The sequence below is a fragment of the Tauraco erythrolophus genome, chromosome 15 (genome assembly GCF_009769465.1).
Source record: "Tauraco erythrolophus isolate bTauEry1 chromosome 15, bTauEry1.pri, whole genome shotgun sequence".
Lineage (NCBI taxonomy): Eukaryota > Metazoa > Chordata > Aves > Musophagiformes > Musophagidae > Tauraco > Tauraco erythrolophus.
The window spans coordinates 918,813-944,806 of record NC_141479.1 but is presented as its reverse complement, the minus strand read 5'-3'; the positions used below and the strand labels follow the sequence as shown (position 1 = coordinate 944,806).

General features: G+C 46.2%; 1 protein-coding gene across 1 annotated transcript; it reads left to right on the top strand.

The window, feature by feature from the left end:
- Positions 1 to 121: 121 nt before the first annotated feature.
- Positions 122 to 21,650, top strand: CENPT (centromere protein T). The gene is made up of 10 exons (XM_086621034.1): positions 122 to 209; positions 5,567 to 5,600; positions 6,797 to 6,939; positions 7,409 to 7,837; positions 12,479 to 12,655; positions 13,413 to 13,616; positions 15,664 to 15,754; positions 17,932 to 18,108; positions 18,871 to 18,975; positions 21,309 to 21,650. The coding sequence occupies exons 1-10, from the start codon at positions 155 to 157 to the stop codon at positions 21,430 to 21,432; spliced, it is 1,539 nt and encodes a 512-aa protein (XP_086477160.1). The 5' UTR covers positions 122 to 154; the 3' UTR covers positions 21,433 to 21,650.
- The last annotated feature ends 4,344 nt before the right edge of the window (positions 21,651 to 25,994 follow it).

Genomic DNA, 25,994 nt, shown 5'->3' with positions numbered 1-25,994 from the left:
TTTTCACCTGTTAATAAATGTAATTTACAGAGCGTAGTGTATGTTTCACACTGCTGTATTTTGACATTCTTGCTGGATTGAATTGTGCAAAGGAAATGTTTTGGTTTGTTGGCAGAACCACAAGTTTCACCTCTAGCCCCTCAAATATCTAAACATGAAGAAACAGAAGCAGCTCGACCGGAACTCCCATCTAAGAGGATTTCCAGCATGTAAGTAATTTTTTTTTCTTTTTGATTTTTTACGCTACTGGGTACAACTGCAATTCCTACAATGGGATTGGGGAGAAGATTTTCTTTACTGCAAATGCAGGATTGCATTCTGACAGGTGGGATTTTCAGAAATACCTCCCCAGCTTTAAAAATAGCATAGAACCATAGAATCACAGAATAGTTTGGGTTGGAAGGGACCTCAAAGATCATCTCGTTCCAACCCCCCTGCCATGGGCAGGGACACCCTCCACTACACCAAGTTGCCCAAAGCCTCATCCAACCTGGCCTTGAACACTGCCAGGGATGGGGCAGCCACAGCTTCTCTGGGAAACCTGTGCCAGTGCCTCACCACCCTCTGAGGGAAGAATTTCTTCCTTCTATCTCATCTATATCTCCCCTCTTTCAGTTTAAAGCCATTGCCCCTTGTCCTGTCACTACACACCCTTGTCCAAAGCCCCTCTCCAGCTTTCTTGTAGCCCCTTTAGGCACTGGAAGGTGCTGGAAGGTCTCCCTGGAGCCTTCTCTTCTCCAGGCTGAACAGCCTCAACTCTCTGAGCCTGTCTCCATAGCAGAGGTGCTCCAGCCCTCGCATCATCTTTATGACCTCCTCTGGACCCGCTCCAACAGCTCCATGTCCTTCTTGTGTTGGGGAATCACTGGGACTAGAGGACTGAATAGTAAATCCTGCAGGTTTGTGCTTAGTCCCCCTTCTTAAACACGGAGTTTTAATACCTGTTTTGCCATAGAAGTGCTGGATGCAGTAAGTCTCCAGATGGAAGCCTGCTTTTCTCAGTTGTCTGTGCCATACTAAAGTAGAAGTTCTGGCATCTCTGCCAGGCAACAGGCCGTGTGCTGGCAGTGCTGAGGTGTGACACGTCACTGCTGTGTCTTGTATTCAGGACACAGGCTGCTGCAGCTTTTTACGTGTCCCTGCTTCTTGGTTGTCCTTGTTCTGGGCGCCCAGGAGTGACTTCCTTCCTGCGGAATGGTTTGGAGGTGAGGTGTGCCTGAGGCCCAGCTGCTTTTATTCTTGCTTAGCTTCCATTAATGTTTTCAGTTAAAGGCCTGACTGGATTGGAGAGGCTGGAGTGGTTTTTGTTTACTTGCACTTTGTGGTGCAACAGAAGAAAACCAGTTGTGGTGGTAGGTCTTAATTTGCTCTCGCCAGTTCGATCGCACCACCTGTGTGCGCTTTTGTTCACTGCAAAATAGGATGCACTGTTCTGAGGAGTATGGTTTCCTTTGATCTCTCTTTAGAGCTAAACTTTTTTCATTGACTATAAGCAACCTTTAACAGGTCATTTAAAATATTAGGGAAACTTCTGTGTGTTTCTGATTTTTTTTTTTTTTAACAGAGGAAGAAAAAAAATCTGAGTTTCCTTGAAGTGTGGGCAGCTTTTTTCTTTCAATTAAAAAAGATGAGCAGTGTTATTTTAATTCCTTCTTGCTTGGTGTAGTTCTTTAACGTCTCTGAATGTGCTTCTCATCAGCCTGTCTTAAATGGAAAAAAAGATCAGATGGGTGGATCTTTACAGGGTTTTCTATTCCATATGTTAGCTAGCTGTTGCAGTTAAACACGTATAGACTTTCTAAATTTTTTTTTTTTTTTTCAATTCCCTCACAGCCTTCCTTTAGTTGATGTGAACTTTCTTGAATTTGGGAAGACACTGCTTTCCCTCGTTGTAGCAGTGTCTCCCAGGATAGATGAAAAAAAAAAGTAATCTTTTTTCCCTGCTGCTTTACGTTTGATCCCCATTACAAGCCAGTTAATTCTAATGCTTGGGCTTACATCATGCTCATAATATGAAATGAAACTTAGCTACTTGTGAGTGGTAGAGAAGGTATTTTTTAAGGGAAAGAGAGCTTTAAACATGGTCACCTCACCTTTATTGCTGTACCTCTGCCGCGTGAAGGCTCTGGGCTGTGGGAGGGACGCTCTGCTCTGGTTCTGCAGGACATGGCGAAGTGCTGGCAGCAGCGCACTGCTTGAATGTGGCCTTCGTCAGAGGAGTTTCTCGGAGCTTCTCTGTAAAGGGGGAAAACAACTCAGAAACTTACTTTCTGATCCTAAAACAGTGCCTGACTGGGGTATTATTGTCTGTTCCGTGTACCAGCATGCTTTGTGATACCCAGTGTTGTTTCACGACGATGACTTTAACATTTGCACTGTAACGATTGACAAACCTCGTTTTTGGTGTACGCTGTTACAGGAGGGCCGTGGAGCTTGTTGGAAGTCCAAGCTTTTACTCTAGCCTGCCCTTTCTCAACCCTGTTGTTTTTGAGTACACACTCGAGTTTTGATTCTCTAACTGTGAAATTTACTTTGGTTTAGTGGAGGGAATGATGCATTCCTGCGTTTGCTGAGCGAATCACTGATTAGTTCCTCACTTCTGCTGCAGCAAGGACGAATGTCGTGGGTTAGGTTGAACCCCCCCACACAGCCGGTCACTCCCCCTCCCCCACCCCAGGAATGAGGGAGAGAATTAAAGGATAAACGGGAAACCCGTGGGTTGAGATAAGAACAATTTAATACAGATGATTTAATACACAGGGTAGATGCTCACCACCCCCTCGTATGCGAAGCCCGTCTCGTCCCGAAGCTGCAATCCCGGACGAACGCGAGGCCCCGAAATAGAGAGGGGCAGAGAGAGAGAGAGAGAGAGAGAGTAGAGAGAGAGAGCACTCCGAGAGTGAGAGTGCTGGGAGAGAGAGAAAAAAGAAAGAAAAACAACAGAGCAACAGCGCAGCGAGTGCAAGAGAGCAAAAGCGGCGAAAGAGCCAAAGCGCAAAAGCCTGTCTGTCCGGCTGCCCCTCACTTTTATACTGGGCATGACGCTGCATGATATGGAATACTGATTGGCCAGTTTGGCCTCAATCTTAAGTTCCACCACAAATCACAAGGGGAATCGTGTCCCCCTTGTCCCAGCTATGCTCCCCCCTTATCCCGCCGTGCTTCTGCACTCCGGCACGCTGAAAAGTCCTTGGAGTCTCACGTCCAACCACAAACATCAGCTTGCTGTCGGCATTCTTCTCAGAGCGAGCCTCTGAGTGAAACCAAAACACGGAGCTCTTCTAGCTGCTAAAAAGAAGAGCTAACCCTGTTCCAGCTAAAACCAGGACAACGAATAATTTCGATTTGTTTTTCACTGATGTTACAGAGGCCTTTCTAAGGCAGCTAAGAAGCTCAGGTCCTTTGCTAAGGCTTGGTTTGTATCGGTAGGGTGGACATGCAACTGCCAGACCTCGTTCCTGAGGACACATCTGTTGCTACGTTCCGTATGACTAAGAGGAGAAAGAAACTCAGCATTTCTGAATTTGAGAGAGCAGCAGACAAAACGACTTCCCCAGAACCAAGGTAAGGCCACAGCCAAAAATCACCTTGTTCTGCGCTGCGTTTGCTGTCAGCTGATTCTTATCTGCTGCAGTTTAGTTCTGAGTCACTTCTCAGCTGCACAGTTGTACATTTGGAAGCAAAATTGGTGCAAAGGGGATAGCGGAGAAGGTAAAAGCCCCTCCTGTCAACTTGAAAATAAGTCTTTTGGAGCCAAGTTACAAATTCTGCCCTGACTTGATATAACTTCTCAGCTATTTTTCCAACTTGATGCTCTTCGAGTTTTGAAGTATCTCCAAAGGAAGCGATCCCTGTGTTCCCCTCCGTTCCAGAAACTTGAAAATGCAACTAACTGCATACTTTTCGTTGCAATTACATCAAATAAGTGATAAAGTTCTTCTTTGAGAAGAAAGGGTCTTGCAGTTTTATAAAAGAAATAATGTTTTGTATTGAAATAAGTCTTTCCTTTAAACATAAATTTGCAAATTTGGTAAATATAACTTTCATTTTAGTTGTGGTTTAACGAAGGCAGATAAAACACCTTACCTTGGTTTACATATCCTATTGGCAGTAGCAGCTGGAGTAGAATTCAAGGGTGGGATTCAGCTCCAAATTACAGACACCGATACCTCAGCTCTGAATTATAGATGCTCTGTGCCTGTGTGTACACCAGGTGACTGAAGGTCTCTTAAAGTTTAGGGGAGAGCTGGTCACTGGGGTATGGAGTGTGATTCAGCTCATCCTGAAGTAAACATCCACGTTCGAATAATCGTGCTTGACTATAATGGAAACAGCTCTGTTTGGATCTTTTAATCTGGAGTTGAATCCCGCCCTGACCCACCTCTGGTCAAAAAATTGACTCGTCTTTCTTGAGCCTGATACCTGGTCTGAACACGTTCTGCTAAGACACAGACAGCTCTGCGAAAGCAGAGGGGATATGCTCTGGTATTTTCTAGGATGGGCACGGCTATGTCACTGCTCTCCAGACCTGACTTTGTGAGTAGAACAGGTTTCATCACCAGTCTGTGGCGTGGTTAGCTGTACTTCTAAAGCTTCCAGATGCTTTAATGTTTGGTGGAGGTTGCTGACGGGTGGTTGTGACTGAGGCCCTAGCTTAGCATCTTGCTACTAGTATGGTGAGATTAATATTGTTGAATGTGAGGACGTGTGCTGTATTAAATGATCTTTGAAATAACTTTTATTGCCTTTTCAGAAATTGCTTATTAGAATTCTCATACTCAGTTCTGAAATGCAGACAAGAAATTGTAATCACAGAATCACAGAATGTCAGGGACTGGAAGGGACCTCAAAGGATCATCTAGTCCAATCCCCCTGCCGGAGCCGGACCACCTAGATCAGATCACACAAGAACGCGTCCAGGCGGGTTTGGAACATCTCCAGACTCTGGAAACTCCACAACCTCTCTGGGCAGCCTGTTCCAGTGTTCTGTTCCCCTTACTGGGAAGAAGTTCTTCCTCATGTTTAAGTGGAACCTCCTACATTCCAGCTTATATCCATTTCCCCTTGTCGTGTCGTTGGATGCCACTGAGAAGAGCCTGGCTCCATCCTCATGACAGTCGCCCTTTCCATATTTATAAACATTAATGAGGTCCCCCCTCAGTCTCCTCTTCTCCAAGCTAAAGAGACCCAGCTCCCTCAGCCTTTCCTCAGAAGGGAGATGCTCCACTCCATCATCTTTGTGGCCCTGCGCTGGACGCTCTCCAGCAGTTCCTTGTCCTTCTTGAACTGAGGGGCCCAGAACTGGACACAACATTCCAAATGTGGCCTCACCAGGGCAGAGTAGGGGGGGAGGAGAACCTCTCTCCACCTACTAACCACACCCCTTCTAATACACCCCAGGATGCCATTGGCGAACCTGTCACCTAATTTTGTTCTTGCCAAGATGTAACTTTTGAGGATTATAGCGTAACTAGCTCTAGAAAGAGGAAGATTCATTGGGATGTTCCTGGGGACTATTGTGTAGAGGGTAATTTCTCAACTAACGTGTCACAATTTTTTTTCCCAGCTCAGTCAACGTTGGACAGCACTACTTTGGTTCGGTGAGTTTAAACTAAAACGTCTCAACTTGTGGCTGCCGTAACTCTGACTGCCGTGGTTCATCCCCTCTGGAGTTATGAAGAGCAGTGTGGGTACCTGGGTTCAGGATTAAGACCCATGTTAGTAATAACCCAGTCATCTCCCACTCTGGTGGTGGAATTCGAAGGTGTTACACTAAACACCTTGTGATTTTCAGAAATTGTGACTCTGCACTCTATGCCCAGGTTGGTCTAGCTTGTGTTGCTGCTATCGCTCTTCTTGCCCATTAGTATCATTCCTTTTTTCCTTTCATTCTTGTGTTTCCAACAACAAATCAGTACACAATATATCTCCAAATATTTTCTCTGCCTGTTAATTGACTCATAGCATTAGTTGCATCTGTGAAGTCTTTAGTCAGTTGGACTGGACTTTGAAGGTTATTTTTTTTTTTAAAAGGCTTCCTGGCCTTTTAAAGGCTTTTTAGCAAGTCAAAGAGCTTCTTTTCCTGTGTTGCCCGTGTACTTTGCTAACGATCCTAGCTGTGATTAGCAATTTATTTCACCTTTCTCATTGCAGCCCTTGCAGGTGATTCATAGGGCTGCGTTCTGTACTTCCCATCTTTGAATCCTCGGATCCCCCTTTTTGACTGGGCTGCCTAAAGAGGGGGACAGGAGGTAGCCAAGCACGGCCAGTCTCTTTAGGATGCAAAATACATATGTTGAGATACATCTTTCCCTGTGCCTTGCATGTTCCTGTCTTAGTTCCCATCTCAAAAAAATGGCAGTGTGTTGGTATCTGTATTTTACTGATACTAAGCAGCTTCTAAGACTTGTGCTGAAGTCCTTCTACCACCCTGCTGTCATCTAGAGGACATCTTTACTCTCAAATGTTTGTTTTGCCTTTTTTTGTTACTTAAAATTTTTCAAATTCCTGAACCTATTGTCAGATATATTGTTGCAGCCCTCTCAAGGTAGGAGGCTCTAAAACAGTCTGTCCCCTGATCTCTGTGGTACACATCCTGATGTTAGGTGACACCATGAAATGAAACTCTTCATTTAAGTAGACTGCCATGTAATCTTCAAGGATTTTTTGGGGGAAATTCCTCTTAGCTAAGGGATTTGTGAAATTTCTCACTGTTAGTGGCACCATGTGTGTAATCTGAGGGTAAGAAGGGAGCGTGTGAGTTTGGAAAATTATTTCTTCTCTCCTCTTTTTACAGATCTCTTCGCATGTCTCTTGGTTCCTTGGTCTCAGCAGACAGTGTTGAAAAGAGAGGCTTGCTCCGAAGGCCAAAAAATCGCAAAGCTATTGACATGGAAGCTTTTGAAGGCGGAGTGGAACAGAACATGCTGAAGAGAAAAGGTTTCTTTGTGGTGTTACTTCTGTTTCGGGAGGGAGGACCTCACATGAGGTCATTTTTAGAAGCAGTTACTGAAGTGTGATCTATTTTACCATGTAAAGGCTACTGACACAGTCACAGAAATCCAGTGTGATTTGGGAGGCAAGATTAGGATGAGGCTCTGCATCTGTAGTTGGGTGGATTCTATGCACTTAAATACGTGCTCCACCCAGTTTGGTAATTTATACCACAGGAATCGTATCCTGTTTGGGATCGTGTTCCTAACTGTGGGTGCTGGGGATATGGTTTGATAGAGGAAGTTAAAGGCACTGAAGTGTGGTGATACAGTTTGTGATTGATCTGAGGAGGATGACTAAAATTTGCTTGAATGACTTAAATTTTGGATTATGCAAGTCCTGGTTATAAATGCGTGTCCCTACGACCTTGAACAGGTTTTCACATAAACCTTGTTTTAAAACTTTCCCTAAACAGCATGGAACTATCTTGTGGACTCACAGACAGCGTCTGGGATTCGAACAGCCTTGCTGACAAGCGATACAGAAATCGTGCTGAGTAACACGGAGCTCTTTGTTCAGCCTCAGTTTGATGAACAGAGCCAAAATAAGCTCTCTGCCTTTGAACCCCAGCTATCGGATTCAAAAACTCTAGCACAGAGAAGCAAGATTTCTGATGCAGCTCAAGAGGAAGCAAGGCTGGTGAGCCTGGTATCCAGTGTGGGCACAAATAAGGGAAGGACCCAAAGATCTTCTGAGGACTTAATCCTTGATCGTGAGCATGTTGACAGAATGACTCATATGCCTCCAAAAACACCCTCAAACCAGCGAGGAGATAAGCAAGATCATTCCCAGCAGAGTATCGCAAGGGAGCAGCGTTCTGTTTCAGAAGAGGTGGTGGCTGGCAGTGAGTACTGTGGGTTAGGACTTGGGGCTTAGCAGGTATTATCTGAAATTACAGAATGGTTGAGGTAGGAAGGGGCCTCTGGAGATCATCTTCTCCAAGCCGTCTGCTCAGGCAGGGCCACCTAGAGCAGGTTGCCCAGGACCGTGTCCAGGTGGCTTCTACATGTCTCCAAGGATGGAAAGTGCAAACTCTAGGCAACCTGTTCCAGTGCTCAGTAACCCTCGCAGTGTAAAAGGGTTTCCTTATGTTCAAACAGAGCCTCCTGTGTTCCAGTTTGTGCCTGCTGTCTCTTCTGCTGGCACTGGGCACCACTAAAAAGAGCCTGGCTCTGTCTGCTTTACACCCTCCCTTCAGATACTTGCATATATTGATGAAATTCCCCCTGAGCATTCTCCAGGCTGAACAATCCCAGCTTTTTCAGCCTTACCTCCTAGGAGAGATGCTCCGGTCCCTTAACTGTCCTGGTGGCCCTTTGCTGGGCTCTGTGAGTGTGTCCACCTCTCTCTTGTACTGGAGAGTGCAGAAGTGAACACCGTAAACTGGTCACAAGTACCGTGTGATAAGGAGATAATATGTAGGAGCTGTAGACAGAGTTGGAAGGAGTCTCAGGAAGTTACCAGTGTAGACCTTTACCCTGGTAAGGTCATTTAGATGTCGTAGTTAACCACTTGACTGTCTGCAGGGCCTTAAAAATCCCTGGGACAGAGGTAGTCACCTCCATGGTTGCTCTGTACCGATGCTTTGCAAGTCCTGTCACTTGCCAGTTTTGCCCTGGTGGCTGGTATCTCTTTTCTGCATCCATTTCCCTGTAAATACCCTGTCCTGGCTGTGTAAATGGGAACACGTTTTCCTCAGGCCCCAAGGCATGGTTGTAACCCTCAAATTTTCTGCCTAGTGACCCTGGGGCAGCTAGCCAGGACAGGATCTGCCGTAGTAAAGAACTTTGATCAGTTCTGCAATCAAAACTCCTGATGCTTTCCATGAAGTATGGACAGCTAGTGTTTCTTTTTTGTTTAGGGTTTTTTTAATGATCCTTTGTCGAAAGCACCACAGAAATGATATTTAAAGAATGGTTGGTGTATTCAGGACTGCTCAAGCCAGGAGAGGAGTTCTTGCCGTGGAAATCTTAGTTAAATGCCTGGTGGACTGTCCCACCATACTCTGCTTCTGGAGGGCTGTCTGCAGCAAGCTTGGTGGGAAGAGCTGTTTTCAGAGGGCAAGGGAAGAGATGAACGGAAAAGAATGTTAGTTGCTCTGAAGAGTCCAGTGGTACTCTTTTAGGGGAAACGTAGATAATGTGAAGAAAAGCGTGGAGGACATGGAATAGGGGACTGGAGGAAATGGGGGGAAGATGAGGGGGAGTGAGAGCATATCTTCCAGATGCTGCAGTTTGTAAGGCGTTAATGGCAAAAGTTACCCGTTACCTACGTAGTTGTGCTGGTTTACCAGAGGGAGCTGATGTTTTCCTCAGTGTGACCGGAAATGGTCGCAAGGACTTTCCCAGCAGGTGCCAGTGTTTCACGGTGTGAACTCCCCAAACTGTTTCAAGTACAGGAGGAGCGTTTCCTTGTGTATATTCCTGTCTGCTCAGTTGGTTTTTCACTTATCAGCAAAGCTAAAAGAAAGTTTAAAAGCTACTGGGGGCACATTAACGCTCTCAATTTCCAGCTGTTACTAGATGGAGTCCCTCTTTGCAATCCAGAAGGTCAAATAAAGCTTTGGGATCCCCAGGCACCCTAAAGCCTAAGAGATCTTTCGGCATGTATTTGAGAGAAGTTGTGTCCCATATAATTGAAGACCTAGATGTAAGCGGTGCAGAAGAAGAGATGGCTAATGCAGTGAACGAAGCGGAACAGGAAAAGATGTTCAGAGAGGGTAAGAAGCTGCCAGGGAACAGAATACTTTAATCTGATTAAACCCAAGAGTTTTTCAGGTGACTTGCAGAGTAAAGCTAGACTTTATTGTGCAGTAGCTGCTGGAGATAATTTAATTCAGGTGATATCAGAGACAGCATTTCCAGACACGCTTTCTAAAAGTAGGCTGTGACTTGCTTGTGTGCTTTCTTGTCCATATTTGCTTTTTTTCACAGTGACTGCAAATTAAATAAATGTTCATGTTTTTTTGGTAGGTCTGTAGTGTTTTTTTGGTAGGTCTGTAGTACTGCTCGTCTTCCCCTGGGAAAGATGACTAGCTCGCTCTTGGCAAGGAACACATCTGGCTAATCACTTTTTGTTTGCATACATTCTAATGCTTTGCTCCAATTAGGTAAGCTATGTTGGCCATTCTTTCTTCAGTACTAACCAGCATCGTTTTCTCTAAAGCCAAGGGCTTGAAGGTTGCCATCCCTTAAGTAACTGCCACTAGGAGGCTGGGCCTCCATACCTCCTTGTTTCTGGAAGTGAGCAAGTCATGCCAGTTGCCTGCTTTCACAAGCACGTTCTCAGTTTTCTCTCAAATCCTTTTGCCTCAGAATAAGATGGTAAAAGCTCTGCACAGGTGCTGAGGGTGGCAGGTGTTAGCCAGTTGTTACATAAAGCTTTGGGTACATGTGGACACAAATTCCCATGTTTTGTTGAATTTCATTTTCCAGACTCCAGTTTAGAATTCTTTTTAAGTTCCTTTGACAGCGTCTGGAAATGAGAGAAGACTGTTGCCATGTGGGTTTAGCTTTCCCTGGGCTTAATTACGTCTGAAGTTTCATATGAATTACCTTACAGCAGTATGGAAAGTGAACAGTCCAGAGCACCAACACTTTTGTTATGAGAATTTTAAACTGAATACTGGCAGTGCCCATAAGTAATTGCTTGCACATACCAGGTGTATCAGCAAAATTAGTTATGTTGCCTTTTTATCATGATAGTACAGCCTTTTGTTTTAAGCAGTTCTTTCAGAGTACTTTGAGGCAGCAGACTCCAAGTTTACAGTTGCCTAAGGTTGGCATCCTGTAATCTTCCGTGATTCTCGTCCTGTTATAGTTTTACTTGGGTGCACCTGTGGAGCGTGAAGTTTAAGTGGGACGTGACTTGAGACTGATGAAAGTCACCTCAGAATTGTTGCAGTTCTGTGAACACCAGCGTAGAGCTTGGGGGACAGTCAGAAAAGCAAATAACGTGTCAAAATTATTATGAAAGGAAGAGATGACAAAACGTCACTGTGCCACTACAGAAATTATTGTCATGCTCACCTTTTGAATACTGCGTGCAGTTCTAACCTCTCCGTCTCTAGAAAGATTTAACAGAACTGGAAAAGGTGCAGATAGAAACGGTTTTACCATTAATGATAATCAAATATACGGAGTGACTCCTGTACATTGAGTGACTAAAGATAATGACTGCTCAGCCTGGGGAAAAAAAAAAGGCAATTGCTGTGAGTGTGAAATATGAGAAGTTTAAGACAAAAAGCCTTGAGCAGCACGGAGGAGATGATTCAGCAAAATCGAAACAAGCAGCTCCCTGATCTGTCCGTGCAGAGAGGAGGAACTGGCACTGCCAGCTGGCAGGTTGTGCCAGACTACAGGAGGTATTGCTGCTAGCAACAGGTGCAGTAATCAGTAGAAATTAAGACTTGAATGTGTCAGTAGCATCTGGTACCCCTCTGTTCAAGTACTGTATCCCAGCAGGGATCCAGTAGTGTGGGAGACTCACTGGTGCCTGTCTGCCTTAGGTAGAGTTGGGCTTTTGTCTTTCCCCACAAACCTAGTTCGTGTTTCACTTCACTTTAGGCAAGGTTTTGCCCTGCACTGGTGTAGGGAGCCCAATATTCTGGTTAGTGAGATGGGTGATACTGATTTTTTTTGCTCCACCTTTGGCCAAATTTCCTTGTTCCCTTCACTGGGGCTTGGGGCTCCCAAGGCATTGACACTTTGGAGTGTGAAACCTCCCAGTCACTGGAGAGGATGGTAAAAATCCACTTTTTTTTTTTTTCTGGTTCTGGGCTCAGCCAAGACTTCCAAACCCTTCAGCAAGTGACTACTATGAGAGTTCCCAGTAAGATTTTTCTGAATAATTACCTGTGTGGATTTCTGAGCTACAGACGTGGACCACAGATTTAGTATGTACGGAAAAGGAGTGTTTGAGTACTCCTCAGTAGCTGCTTTAGTAGCTGAGGTTTTTAAAGACATGCAGATCATGTCCGTTTATTTCTCCTCATCCTGCCTTCTAGAGGCTTGTCCAGGATGGTTAAAACCACTGCCAGGCACTCTCCTCTTCCTAGTGCAATGGGTCTCTTCCAGAACTGGTTATTCAGAAAAACAGGAAATGGGGAGCAGAACCTGTGGGTAAACTCCATGTATTGTTAGATCTAAAGGAAGAGAAATTGTGTGAAAGACCAATCACCGAAAGTGAGAGTAGATGCAGAGACGGCAGATCTGGAGGAACTCTGCTTATGGATAAGTAAAATTCCTTCAGTGGAATCTGATGCACACCCGAATTAGGTGGCTGCAGAGCAAACACAGGCAAAGTTTTGAGTTTCTCAGCTGTAAACTTTTGGAAGGGAACTGCATCTGCTTCCTTTATTTATAGCGTATGCCCGTTGCCGAGTTTGCTTATCCTGAGTAACTTTTTGCGGTTGGTAAACAGTATGCTGGTGGCTGATTGAGAGCTTTTTTGTAGGGAAGATTGATGACAGAATTTCCTATTTTAGCTGCAGAGCCTCCTGCAAATGCTGGATATTCCGAACGTTTGGAGAGGAAACTGTCCAGAAAAGCAGAATTGCAGATAACTGTGGCACAGCATGCCGGAGTTGGAACAGAAGTGGCTCCTTCAGAAGAAGAGGGAATAGCAGGAGGCGGTTTTGAACGCCAGGACTCTCTGGAAGCTGGTGAGGATAACCTCTAATACTGAGGACTTTTCAAGCTGTGTTATTGGCACCAGTGCTAGGAGAGAGACTTGTTCTTGATTGTTCTGCAATCTGGGCTAGTGCTGAATAATTAGTTTGATATTTAGGTAAATTTAGCTAAACGCTAAAGAACATCAAACTAATTTTGGCATTTTAAACTGCAAAACTGCGTTCTGCTCAAATGGAAACAAAAATTATATTGGCAGTACTGCTTAGAAATATATGTTTGTGGAAAGCTTAATTAAAATTTGCTAATGAGAGTTCCAGAATCAGGCAAAGATTGATAAAACTTGAAGACCTTCTGAATGTGTTGGCAAATTGGGATCTCCTGAGTTACTTTTCCTGAATTGCAGGGTCTTCTGTGTTCAACATTCTGCACTAAGGCTTTGGTAAGATCTCTTTTGAGATTAAAGTTCTTGTTAAAGGAAGTCCATTTAAAAGGAGCTCAGATAAAAATTTCACTCAAATCTCATGGGTTTCTCTACATTACCAAGCACAATTTTTTTTTTTTTCTTGTGACCTCTGCACACCTAGATGTAGCAGAGGGAAAAGTTGAGGATTCATCAGTGCTTTAGCTTATCTAGCTTAGTGTATTGACATCCTAATCTTTGGAAATAGGAATATAATAGGTGGCAATGTTGTCAAGAATGGAAAGCTGTGTTTTGTTTCTATGAGTGCTCAGAAATTTTGGCCATGATACTTGTTTCAGTGATGTATTTTTGCTGTTTTGGAAATCTAGAACACAAGATTGCCAAAGGTGTTGGAGCTGGAAGTCCGGACAGGCATTCTCATGCTTTTTCCTCCTCTGAAAAATCTGGGATGAAGCCATTAAAAGAAGCTGTTGAACAAGCAGATGAACTAGAAGATGAGGCTATCATGGTAGAATTGGATGGTCTGGAAGAAGAGTCTACTGAGGATGAAGCCGAAGACCCTGAGAGTGAAGGTAAGAAAACTGTTGCAGCAGTAGCATAAGGCCGTTGGAGGATTTTTTTCCCTGCTATCTCTCAATAGATTGAGGAACAACAAGATTAATAGCATTATTAACCGTTTAGTCCATCAGATGGTCCAGGGGACACTGTTGGCTGCTATTCCTAGGAACAAATTGTTACTGGCTCACCAGGTGCTTCAGGGACCTAGATCATCTTGTACTTTTTGAGGCGAAGGTAAAGGAAGTGCACAAATAGACAAAACTGAGTGCACAGTGATTTTATACAGTGACACAGGGATATCCTCCATCTTACTCTTCCTTCCTGACTCCTTACTTCATGCTGACTTTTTAATGTCTTCGCATTAAACTGCAGTTTCCACAGCCATTTACGTGGCTCCAGACTTGAAACCTAATTTAGAACCCCAAATTTTGTATATGTAGTTACAGATTTCCAATTAACCAGAGTAGGCTGGCTTTCCAGAAAGCTGAGAGGAAGTCTGTGTTTCTAAACAGTTCTTCAGACGCTGCACCAGTCTGCTCTCTTGCCCTGAGAGTGTTTGTGCCTTTTGGAAGAACGTATATCTTGATCAAGGCCACATTTGGGAATGCACAGAGTGGATTTTAGCTGTGGCTTTTGGGACAGATCTTAAAGGCTTTTGAAGTACAATACACTCTGAAATAAAAAGCTGAGCTAAGGACATCCTACAGGAATCCAGTTGCCAGGATTTGAGGCATTGTGGGGAAATACAGCTGTGGTGCATTTCCTATATGTATATATACTGTGATATATATATATCTCAGTACCTATGTGTGCAGTGTGGAAGGCACAAAGGTGGTGGTTGAACTGGTATGCTTTTGCCGCAAGGAAAACTGTAGGTGTTCTTAGGGTGTCTACAGTAGTGTGTCAATGTGCTTCTCTTTAGCACAGCTGTATGAGATGGAAAGATCTTGATGAAGACATCGCTGCTGATAGGGTGGAACAGTAAGAGTAGCATCTCACAGGTGTCATTGGACAAGGAGAGGAAGAAAAGCAGGAAGGTGAAAAATAGTGTGCTCTTGCCATAAAACTTTCCTCAGGAACCTCACTGTAACTAGTCTCTTCCCCTGCATCCTGCTCCCTGTCCCTCCAGCGCACAGAAATATTTCTTCAGAAGCAGCTCATCCAAGGACCCATGGTAGTTCAACCCAGCCCTGCTTTCTCTGAGAGACTCCTGACCTTTGAGTTGTGGAGTTTAACTCTCAGTAGTACTTGAGGCCTCTAGTATTTGGGCTTGTCTTTTATAACGGGGCAGGTGTCCTGGCTCTTGGGGAGGGTTGTGAAGTTGACACCACTACCAGATACGCTGGATTCTTGGGCTGCGCTCAGCTTGCAAGGGAAATGTGCAGACAAGAAGCCCTCCATGACCACCCCTCTTCTAGACAGGAAGCTGCTCAATATTTAAAGTCTGTTAACATTGTTTTCTTTCCTGCTCTCGCTTGTTAAGAAGTGAGAAAGTTCAAGAGTGAAGTTAATGGATGCAGGTTAGACTTGGAGGAGACTGAGATGGGTAGTTCACAGCAAAGAAGAGGTGAGGTACTGACTATAGCCTGAGCCTTGGCTGGAGGGAATTTATGCAAATCTGTGAGTATGGGAGGTGCTCATAGACTGACCCTTGTACCATGGTTTTGTTGGTCTGCTCATCCCTGTGTTCAGGAGAGTTTGCCACTGATTTAGCAGGATGGCAATGAGGTAGCTTGCAGGCTTTGAAGTTCCCTCTGGGAAAAGAGGCTGCAGCTCCTTAGTGGCTTAAGTCGACCTCACCACCTAGCCCAGAGCATGTGTTCCTGCACCCTGCCCCGCCTGGGGTCTGGCGTGGAGGCTGACGGGCCACACCTGGCACGAGGGAAGCCACTGGCCTGCGTGGCAGCAGATGGGGTGGGTGGAATTGCCGCAGCCTGAGCGGGCAGTGTGGCACTGGACCACGTGTGTGGAAAGCTGGCTAGGCTTCTGTCTGCTGCCACAGCACTGCTTGCTGCAGCTCCGAAAATAGAGTTCAGTTCCTCAAGCACTCTTTTTCCCCAGAGGTTTCCATGAAGACACCCGCGTTTGTCCGTGCGGCAGCCTGCAAGCCACTGCTGCCAACTCCACATCCTGCAAAGCCTGCTACTCCCAAGTAAGTGTAAGCCACCTTCAGCAGTGTGTCTGGGGGCGTGAGTACCAGGGGGGAGAGCCGAGCCGTTTGTCCGTCGTGTTGTGCCCCATCAGCTGGAGCAGGGGAAAGCAGTCCTGAAGTTCTCAGTTCATTCACCGCTTCAGCAGTTGAATAAGAAGTTCTATCCAGGGAATGTCAGTACCCTCCCGGGGCAGATCGGATGCCTCAAGTCTTTCTAGTGAGTGTTCTTTTAATATTTTCTTATGCTGCAGGCCAAAACCTCTTCCTAGGAGTTTTTCAACTGCTAAGCCACCCTGGAGCCATAGACTCCAGTATGGGATGCAGAGGCCCCTGCAGAAGAGAAGTTGTTGCAATTATGTTACATTGATCACACGAAATGACATATTTGTGTTGATGTTTAAAGCTGTGCGCAGTTGTCATGTGCTGAGTATAAAATGAAGCTCACCCAGAGGCAGAAAGTGAACCTGTCCTCTGTGTTACTGCAAATGAATTAACGTTTGTCACCCTCGTAACTAGAAATTTGGTGGGGCTGTGTGCTGCATCAGAACTGCCGACAGTGGGCCCTAGGGAACAGGAGGAATTTTCTAGCCCACGACTCTAGATTTTTGTTTGTTGAAGCAATAAAAATAAACCCAAATTCTTTTGCCCTTTACTGCTGTGAACAGAGATGAATGATGCTTACAGAAGGTGCTGGATGACTGCTCCAATCGTGAAGAGTAAAATATATTTATAAAATAGAAAAAAAGAGTCTTTGACACTGTGCTGAAGTGGAACTATGTTATAACTGAATGAATGCAGATTTGCTTTGGGATTTTGCACTGGGACGTGCTTGTTTTATACATAGGGAATGTCTGTGTACCAGTTCCTCTCTAGAGAATGTTAGTCCTTGGTGGCAAAAGAAATCTGTGTGTTTGGATGCATGTTCTTTGTAGGAATTTCTGGATGTTCATAGACTGGCAGATTTTGGGGCTGTGCTGAGGTAACAGGTGATCATAATTACAGGGTCAGGGCCTCGATTACAGGAAGCTGTTGCACAAAAAGCACGTGGTTTGTCTGCACTTTATGGAATACAGTCTGGCTCTGAGTTGGCCTTCTGGCTTCCTGGGATAGCAATGCTCAGGTTAAAAGCTTGAGGAATATTCCAGGTTATGTAGTGGGACAATAACCATGTGAGAGCCACGGTTAAGGCATTCTGCTACAAAATAATCTCTTTATACTGGTACAATTCTACTGTGATCAACTGTACCAGATTAGGGCCACAGAACTTTACGTTTAGAAACACCAGAATCTCATAGTGTCACTAATCTTCAATTTTTGCCCCAATCTGTGAACCGAACATTCGTATCTAATCATTCACAAACTGGTAAAGTGAGGCACAGAAACAGTAACGAAGATGACTTGAATCATGGCTGGTTTTTTTTGTCTCACTACTACATGTACTACATCTCTGGGGCCGATAGCCTCTCCCTGCCCCTGAGGTTCTGGCAGAAGAACATGCAGGTGGGCTGGAGAGAGACTCAAATGATACACGCGCTCCCTCTGTGGGTTACCTTGAGATTCTAAGTCTTCTCTGTTGTTTTCCAGTTGTTTACTGAGTGAGTCCAAGGATTTCACTTCCCTTTTTCATGTGATGTTTTTCTTTTTAGAATGGAAAACAGTTGTCATTTCCTTTGGGACTCTAAGTCTTTTTTAAGAAAAAAAACCACAAAGAAACTAAAACAACCCACCAAAAAAACCAGCCATCCAAATGAAAAAACCCAAAACAAACCCCACTAAACAAAATGTTTGTAACAGTGTAATGACATACCCTGCAGTCCACACTCCGCATGCAGAGGTGACCTGTGGATGTCTCAAACTCTGGGTGTTCCCAGAGAGTGAATACTACAGGGCTGCAGTGAAAACTGCGTTTCTGTACTGGAGAGAACTCTGGTTTGCTGATGAATTGTCACACCAGCAGGCTTATCTCAGGAAACTTGAGCCCAGATTGCTTCTCCCAAGGTCATAATGCCCCGTGAACCATTTGCAAACTGTACTTCATGGGCACGAGTGTTCTGAAGAATGGGAAGGGAGAAAGAATTAAGAACTTGAGGTGGTTCTCACCCCTTCCAGTTTGCCCAGACTCAGCCGAGTGCTCTCTGCCTCTTCCCTGTTTGTTTGTTTGATGTGGGAATTTTCAGTTTCCCTCCAAGGTCTCTCCTGCAGCCGCTGCGGGCTAAGCCAGTTCCGAAGAGCTCAGGAGCGTCGCGGAGGAAAACACGTGAGCCTGAAGTACCAAGTAGTTTGATAAAGAAGATATTTAGCCATTATGCGAAAATGCCAGTGGCCAGAGATGCGTTCAAAATTGTTGAAAAATGGTAAGTAGCAACAAACTGCTCCTCACTCTTTTTAGTCTCTTTTTAAATTCTTTTCTCTCCTGAATAACGAACTTGTCAGGAGTGCTGCTGACAAGCTGACAGCTCTCCCTGTTCAGCTGGGGGAGTCATGGGAGGTCCGATTAAAATGAGGACAGAAACGTGCTGGGTGCTTTTGGTGCTGTGGGGCTATCTGTGACCAGCACGAACTTGCAGGAGCTTCTGGGTTTCATCCCGACCAGTAAAAATTGCACCATTCACAATCTGGTCTAGCTGACAGCACACTGTTACCATCAGCACTCTGTGTGGGTGAGATGGCTCTGGAGAACAGTCAGTGTTGCTGGGCAAGGTGAAGCTGTTCCAGCTGTGCAGGGTTACAGCTGAATCCAGGTGTCTCAGCTTTTTGAATCCATAGACCATGTTACCTTCAGGAGAAAAACCAGCAGGTTGTTTGAACAGTGTAATTGTAGGAGCTCATAATCTAATCAGTCCTCGATGCTGATTTTTCACTTGTGTTAACCCCTGTTCTTGCATGTGTGGGAGTTTTAGGAAAGGTTCAGGTTGTCAAACATGCAGCTGTTTCACAGCTGTCTTGGCTGTGAAGAGGAGCCATACTTTGTTCCGTGGGCTGGAGAGTTTCTTCTCCCGCGGTTTCCCCTGGCAGGCTGTGAGCTGCACAGCGAGCAGCTGTAGTAGTGCGTCTTGCCCTGTAGAAGTTCACACACTCCACAGCCTGATCTCTTTCCCTCCTCAATCCTTCTTCAGCTGCGAGAGATACTTCAAGCAGCTCAGCAGCGATCTGGAAGCTTACAGCCACCATGCGGGGAGGAAGACAGTGGAGATGGCTGACCTGGAAGTCCTCATGAGAAGGTAAAGGGTTATTACTCACCTGTAGTAGTGCTCGGAGGTGCTTTGATAACCTGGTGAGACTGTCCTTGCCAGGGTGTGCACTAGCAGCATTTCCACAGTAAGTGTAGTATCTTGTGATTGAATCTGCAGGATGCCTCTTGGCCCTCTGTCCCAGGAGGGCATTTGTGGACTTGGGTCTTTATAGAATCATAGACTGGTTTGGGTTGGAAGGGACCTCAAAGATCATCCAGTTCCAACCCCCCTGCCATGGGCAGGGACACCTTCCACTACACCAGGTTGCTCAAAGCCTCATTCAACCTGGCCTTGAACACTTCCAGGGATGGGGCAGCCACAGTTTCTCTGGGCAACCTGGTCCAGTGCCTCACCACCCTCAGGGGGAAGAATTTCTTCCTTAGATCTAATTGAAATCTCCCCTCTTTCAGTTTAAAGCCATTGCCCTGTGTCCTGTCACTACATGCCCTTGTCCAAAGCCCCTCTCCAGCTTTCTTGTAGCCCCTTTAGGCACTGGCAGGCTGCTGGAAGGTCTCCCCAGAGCCTTCTCTTCTCCAGGCTGAACAGCCCCAACTTTCTCAGCCTGTCTCCATAGCAGAGGTGCTCCAGCCCTCGCATCATCTTGGTGGCCTCCTCTGGGCCCGCTCCAACAGCTCCATGTCCTTCTTGTGTTGGGGACCCCAGAGCTGAACGCAGTATTCCAGGTGGGGTCTCAGGAGAGCAGAGCAGAGGGGCAGAATCACCTCCCTTGACCTGCTGGCCATGCTTCTTTGGATACTTCTTTTGATTCTTTTTTTATACTCCACAATGAAGGTGGTGGAAGGGCAAGAGGAAGCTGTGAGGGGTTGGCAGTGCAGGAGGAGTCAGAAGAACAAGGAGCAAGAGGAGCGGGATGTGCGAGGGTGAAGCAGTCGTGGCTGGGAAATGGTGGTGTCAGTAGAAGGAGCAGAGTAACGGGCAGTGCAGGCCGTGTGCATTTCCACATGCCTGACTATGTGTTTGGATGACTTACTTTTCCAAACAAAATCCCACTCTTCCTGCTTCTGCAAAAGCTGATACTAAGGGTTTAAACTGACAGTTCCTCTCCAGAGCAGGAAAAGGAGCCTCTCCAGCCTGGCAGGCCAGGGCTGGCCTCTTCCAACAGCCATGTTCCCCTCCGTGCTGCCTCTTCGAGACCCCGCAGAGGGACGGGCTGCCTGGATGGACTGGTCCCAGAGCCTCTCCACTGCCCTCTTTCCTGTGGGCTCCCTCAGCTCCCCCATCTCATGACTGAATTTGCTTTGTCCTGTGACCAAAACACGAGGGATTTGTTCTTGACTTGGGAGCCCTCTGTAAATCTGTGAGGCCTGGAACAGATTCCTCACTGATTTAAAGTCATTATTCCAGGTTGTTATTCCTCGTCTCCGCTGGAAGGGTTTCAGGTGTGATGCTAAAGTCATCTGAGGGATTTTGTGGGCACATCTGGTTAAAGGCATTGGCTTTGCGTGGGCTTGTGGGTAGATCAAGCTGGTGCTGCTGCTTAAAAAGAATAATCTGTTGCTGTCCTGGTCCAGAGATTGTTGTTTTCCCACCTGAAAAGCGTGTGCTGAAGTTAATACAGACAGGCTGAGGTGTGGTGGTTTAGTTGGCCACGTTTCAGGATTCTGTACGATTGCTATTTTACCTTTTTCTAGATCTAGATGTCTTTATGCCCTTCCACTGCCTCGTGAAGGAGTCAGGAATTGTTACTTTTTCATGAATAAGAACAGTGTTTCTGTTCCTTGCACAAGGAAAGCACAAATAAATGCAGCTGCTTTTTTCCTTTCTACAAGACTAGGAGATGCTGATTTTTTTTTTTTTTTTTTCCAAGCCAGTCAACTAAGTGGTATAGCAGAAAAATACATGGCCTACACGGTTGGAAAATGCCAACCAACTCTGAATTGTGAATGTAAAAAATCTGCTGGGTTGTGAGCTGTTTGCTTCTGTGACATCATCCTGTGCACGTCTTTAAACAGTAAAATTTATCCCACAGCAGGGGGGTTGTGAATTTCAAAAGCAGTGAGTTTATACTTTGGTACAGATCAATATGCTGACTCTCACTGTGAAAAACACGTACCTCTGCGGGAAGCTGGTCTCCAGTAAATCTCCTGGTCCACATGAACGTGTCAGGCAGGACCTCGTGCATCACCTGAGAGAGCTGCCTGTAGATAGATGTCTGTAGCTTTTCTGTCACAAGCAGCATTTCGGCTATTGAACGCAAAAACGTCACTGCAAGAAAACTTTACTCTGACGTTACGTTTGAACGGAACCCTTTTCACTAACAATTCTCTGTTTCTTCTCTGCTCTCCCCTTTTCCATCACAGACAAGGGCTGGTGACAGACAAGATGCCGTTGCACGTGCTGATAGAGCGTTACCTCCCTCTGGAGTACAGGAAGCTCCTGATTCCGGTTGCCGTGAGTGGAAATAAAGTGATCCCCTGCAAATGAAGGTGCCGCTCCGGCAGCGGTGGCCCCAAGGGTGGGAAGGTGGCCTGCTCGCAGAGGCTGGCTGCGGGTCGTTCCATCGAACTGCTCCACGTGATGGTTTTCCACAAGTAACCAGAGGGGCAGTGAACAGTCGACGGTCTCTTGAGCTGATTCAGGTTGTGCTGTGGCTCTCACGCCGGCCTGCTGGATCTTGCCAGTTGTTATTACAAGTAGCTTGACTATCCTTTGCCTTTGAATTCTTGTACAGCTCTGATAAATAAAACATTAGATGGATTCTGCATGATACAAGTGCTGCTTACACCAGTGAGCTGAAAGTCTACTGTGTTGCTTTGTTTAGAATGTTCCTGATAGGTGTTTAACTGTGGTGATGCTCTTTGTACTAACTAGTTGTTTGCTCAAAGGAGAACAGTTACACACTGCCTTCTGAAAAGAAGCAGATCCTTGTTACAGCTGTGTATTTTTCTAGAGCAGGGGCTTTCAAACTTGGTGTTTTCTCCTCTTTGCAAGTCTAGGCTGCTGTGTCAAGAGTGGATCATAATCCATATGTGACCTCAGCTGTTGACTGAGGTAAATTGAAATGGGAAAATATACTTTATACTTACTTTATCTATAACTAAATCTCATGGGGAACAGGCAAGCAGTAGTTTAAGACATTTGAGAGATGAAATTTTCTGGTGCACACATGGTGGGTAGACTGGGAGAGATTGATGCAGCTGGAGTTCATTGTGTGTGTTGGGTTTCTGTGGCAAGGTTTTGGTAATGGGATGGGGGAAAGGCTGCAGGAGTGGCCTTTGCCCCCTGTGTCAGACAGAGCCAGTTCCAGCCAGCTCCAAAATGGACTGGCCACTGGCCTCAGCTGGGCAACGCTGGTGGTACCTCTGTGATAATGTATTTAAGACAGGGTGAAAACGCTGTGCAGCAGCTGTGGGAGGGAGGAGTGAGGAGAAAAACGTTGAGAAACAACCCTATAGACTTCAAGGTCAGTGAAGAAGGAGGTGCTGGAGCAGAGATTCCCCTCCAGCCCATGGAGAAGGCCATGGGGAAGCAGGTTGTCCCACTGCAGCCTGTGGAGGACCATGGTGGAGCAGATACCAACCCTGCAGCCCCCGGAGGACCCCACGCCGTAGCAGGTGGACATGCTCTGCAGGAAGCTGGAGCCCACACAGGAGCAGGTTTGCTGGGAGGGACCTGGGGGGGGGGTCCCATGCTGGAGCAGTTCTTCAAGGACTGTATCCTGTAGGAAAGACCACACGCTGGAGTAGAGGAAGAGTGTGAGGAAGGAGCAGCAGAGACAAAATGTTATGGACTGACTCGAACTCTCCTTTCTCTGTGCGCCGCTTGGTGGGGAGAAGGGAGTTGAGCCTGGGAAGAAAGAGAGCTGGAGGAAGATCTTTTTAGCTTTGTCTTTGTTTCTCCCTGTCCTAATCTACTTTTCATTGGCTCATTTAATTTCTGAGAAAAAATTTTGGGTTTTGCCCCTAATTCTTAGCATCTCTGTCTTGAACTTGAAACCTTGAACCTTGAAATGGATTAATTTGGCTTAGACTTGAGTCTTTAATTAATTTCCAGATGTCTGTGAAGAAGGGATGGCTCAAGGCTGCTGCTTTGCAGCCTCAGACAGGACAGAGGGGGCTGAGAGTGGGCAGCATGTTGGGGTAAGTCAAACCTCAGCACAAACATCATCTCACTGGTGACTCTTCCGTGGCTACTGGGGCGGGACACTCCGTGCGGGCTCCGGCTGCACCGGTGCAGTCGGTCTGATGGTCGCACGGGATGCCTGCCACCCTCTCGTTGTTTCTCCCCATCCCAAACCTGTCCTAAATCCCACTGCAAGTGGGATTGTCTCGGGGGGAAGCTGTGTGCGGTGTGGTTTCCTGAAACTACAGCCAGATGCCGCAGTTTGTAAGGACTCCTGGAAATCCAGCCCGGCTCTTGGCAGCACCGCTGGCAAGTTAAACAGGTTTGGCACAACACTAAAGGAAACCATGACCAATAGAGTTAAAATGTCTTTGGTAGACGATACCAATACAAAGGTCAGTCATTTTTTGAGTATTTTTTTTTAAAATTTTAAAATTTAAAAATTATAAAGTAATTCCATTAAGACAATAAAGGGGATTTTTTTTGCAACACTGTCCTGGTTTCAGCTGGGACAGAGTTAGTTCTTCTTTGTAGCAGCCAGAAGAGCTCTGGGTTTGGGATTTACTCTGGGATTTGCTGTGAGCAGAACGTCGACAGCGCACTGATGGTTACAGTTGGTGCTGAGACATCAAGGGCTTTCCAGCTTCCCGTGTTTTGCCAGTGTGCAGGAGCACAACAGGCTGGGGGGGAGCACAGCCGGGACAAAGGGCCCCCAACTCCCCTTAGGATTTGAATTTAGATTTAGGATTGAGGGACAAATTGGCCAATGGAGTATTCCATATCATGCAGCGTCATGCCCAGTGTATAGGTGAGGGCTGGCTGGAAAGTTTGGAATTCTCATTCTCTCCCTCTCCCCGCTGTGGGGACTCTCTCAGACTTTGAATTCTCTCTCTCTGGGCCTCTCATTCCACCAGGATTGCGGTGTCAGGACTTACCTGTTTTGGGATTGATTGCTGGGATGGGACAGGTGTTGGTCACCAGGTGGTGAGTGATTACACTGTGCATCACTTGTTTGTGTATATTCATTTATCATTTTATCATTTTTACTTTTATATTATTATTAAATTGTTCTTATCTCAACCCACGAGTCTCCTTCCCTTTTCCCCTTTAATTCTCTTCCCATTCTTGGAGGTGGGGAACATAAGCGAGCGGCTGCCGTGGCGCTCAGTGCTGGCCAGGTTAAACCATGACAAATATTCCAAAGGAAACAGCTTTATTGTTTGAACACACATATTGCAAAGCTTGTACTTTTTGAAATACGTTTTCTGCCATTGTGGAACTTTTTGAGTGTGTCCTCAAGGCTTTGCGTGCCAGAATTTGAAAATTTTGATGTGAAGTAGTAATGAAGTTTCCAACTTTTTTGCGGTGTTGCTAAAACATGGTGAGAACCCTCTTTTCCTAAGGAGAGAACCTGCCAGGAAGAAGCTGCTGGTTCCTCTTTCCTTCCATGGTGTTGCCTCCTCCTGCAGCTGTGCTGCCAGAACACACATCTGCAACCAGTCTCCTCAGCTGCCACATTCCTGACCCGAACGGCTTCCGACTGAAGGCAGGAGATGATGGGGCTTCGATGGCTGGGAGTGGTGCAAGAAGGAGAGGTACGGTGCCCCATCTGGTCTTTCTTTTCTGTTGAGACATGTTCAGCATCTAGCTGCAGCAAAGTCAGGGTTAATTAAATTCAAGACTCTTAGAGTCGGTTGTTCAAGTCATAACGATGGAACTGGAAGGGCAAAAGAAAGGGATACCTGGCACTGCAAACCTGCTGGAAGGTCTCCCCGGAGCCTTCTCTTCTCCAGGCTGAACAGCCCCAACTCTCAGCCTGTCTCCATAGCAGAGGTGCTCCAGCCCTCACATCATCTTTGTGGCCTCCTCTGGACCCGCTCCAACAGCTCCGTGTCCTTCTTGTGCTGGAGACCCCAGAGCTGAACGCAGCACTGCAGGGGGGTCTCAGGAGAGCAGAGCAGAGGGGCAGAATCCCCTCCCTGACCTGCTGCCCACGCTGCGTTGGATGCAGCCCAGGACACGGTTGGTGACCGGTCGATAACTGGCACAACATTCGGTACCTTCCTCATGGTCCCAGTGAGCGCAGCCAGGCTGAGCCCTGCGGCCAGGCGAGCCAGAACGAATTGATCTTCTGAAGAGGGGAGGTTAGAAACAGAGCTAGAAAAGCCGTTACCCACGGGTGAAGAACCAGGATTTGGGGTCTCAAAAGTGCCTGCAAAGCCAGTTCCCTGGGGTGACCGTAACGCCACGACACGGATGGCCTGGCAGCCAGTAGAACTGCAAACCATGGAACAAATATAACCAGGAACTCTCTTTCCTGCACTGGAAACTGGCACGTAGAGGTGCCAGGGCTTTTAAGACGGAAACATCGGGTTGCACGTGTGTTTTAGGGAAAATCAGGGTGGCCATGCTAGAGCCCAGAGATCACAGCGACTTTGCAGGCGCTGCAGCGGCTCAACGTGCAGATGCACCTCATCAGGTCCGTGGACTTGTGCCCTTTCGGGTTCCTTAGATGGTCTTGAACCTGACAGTAACTCATCTTTTAGAATCTGAAGGGCGCTTTTCATGCATTTAAGCAAAATAAGGTTCCTAACTACCCAGAAATGCATCTTTTTCTTCCCTGCAGCTAAACTTCCTACCAGTTTGATACTCCAGGTACTGAGCACCCTTCGCTTCCATTTTTTCCATAAAAGCCGAGCGCACTTACCACCCAAGACCATATGTGTGGTTTTTTACTTACAGGCTGGCGTTTTAAGACAAGGGCAACATTTACAGCCACATCACTCGGCACGTACCAGCCAGGACAGCCTGTGACTCACCTGACAAAAGCAGGGTCTCGTACTACAAGGCGGCCCATGTTTGGAAATTAAAAGGCAGCCACAGCAAGTGAAAAAAAGCAGCACCTACGACTTTCCCCATGAGTG

What these genes read in the sequence shown, in the direction of transcription:
- CENPT (XM_086621034.1), top strand. Translation starts at nt 155, where the DNA reads ATGAAGAAACAGAAGCAGCTCGACCGGAACTCCCATCTAAGAGGATTT. An exon ending in CCAGGACTCTCTGGAAGCTG is followed by an intron (nt 12,656 to 13,412) that starts GTGAGGATAACC and finishes TTGGAAATCTAG; the next exon opens with AACACAAGATTGCCAAAGGT. An exon ending in GCAAAGCCTGCTACTCCCAA is followed by an intron (nt 15,755 to 17,931) that starts GTAAGTGTAAGC and finishes GGGAATTTTCAG; the next exon opens with TTTCCCTCCAAGGTCTCTCC.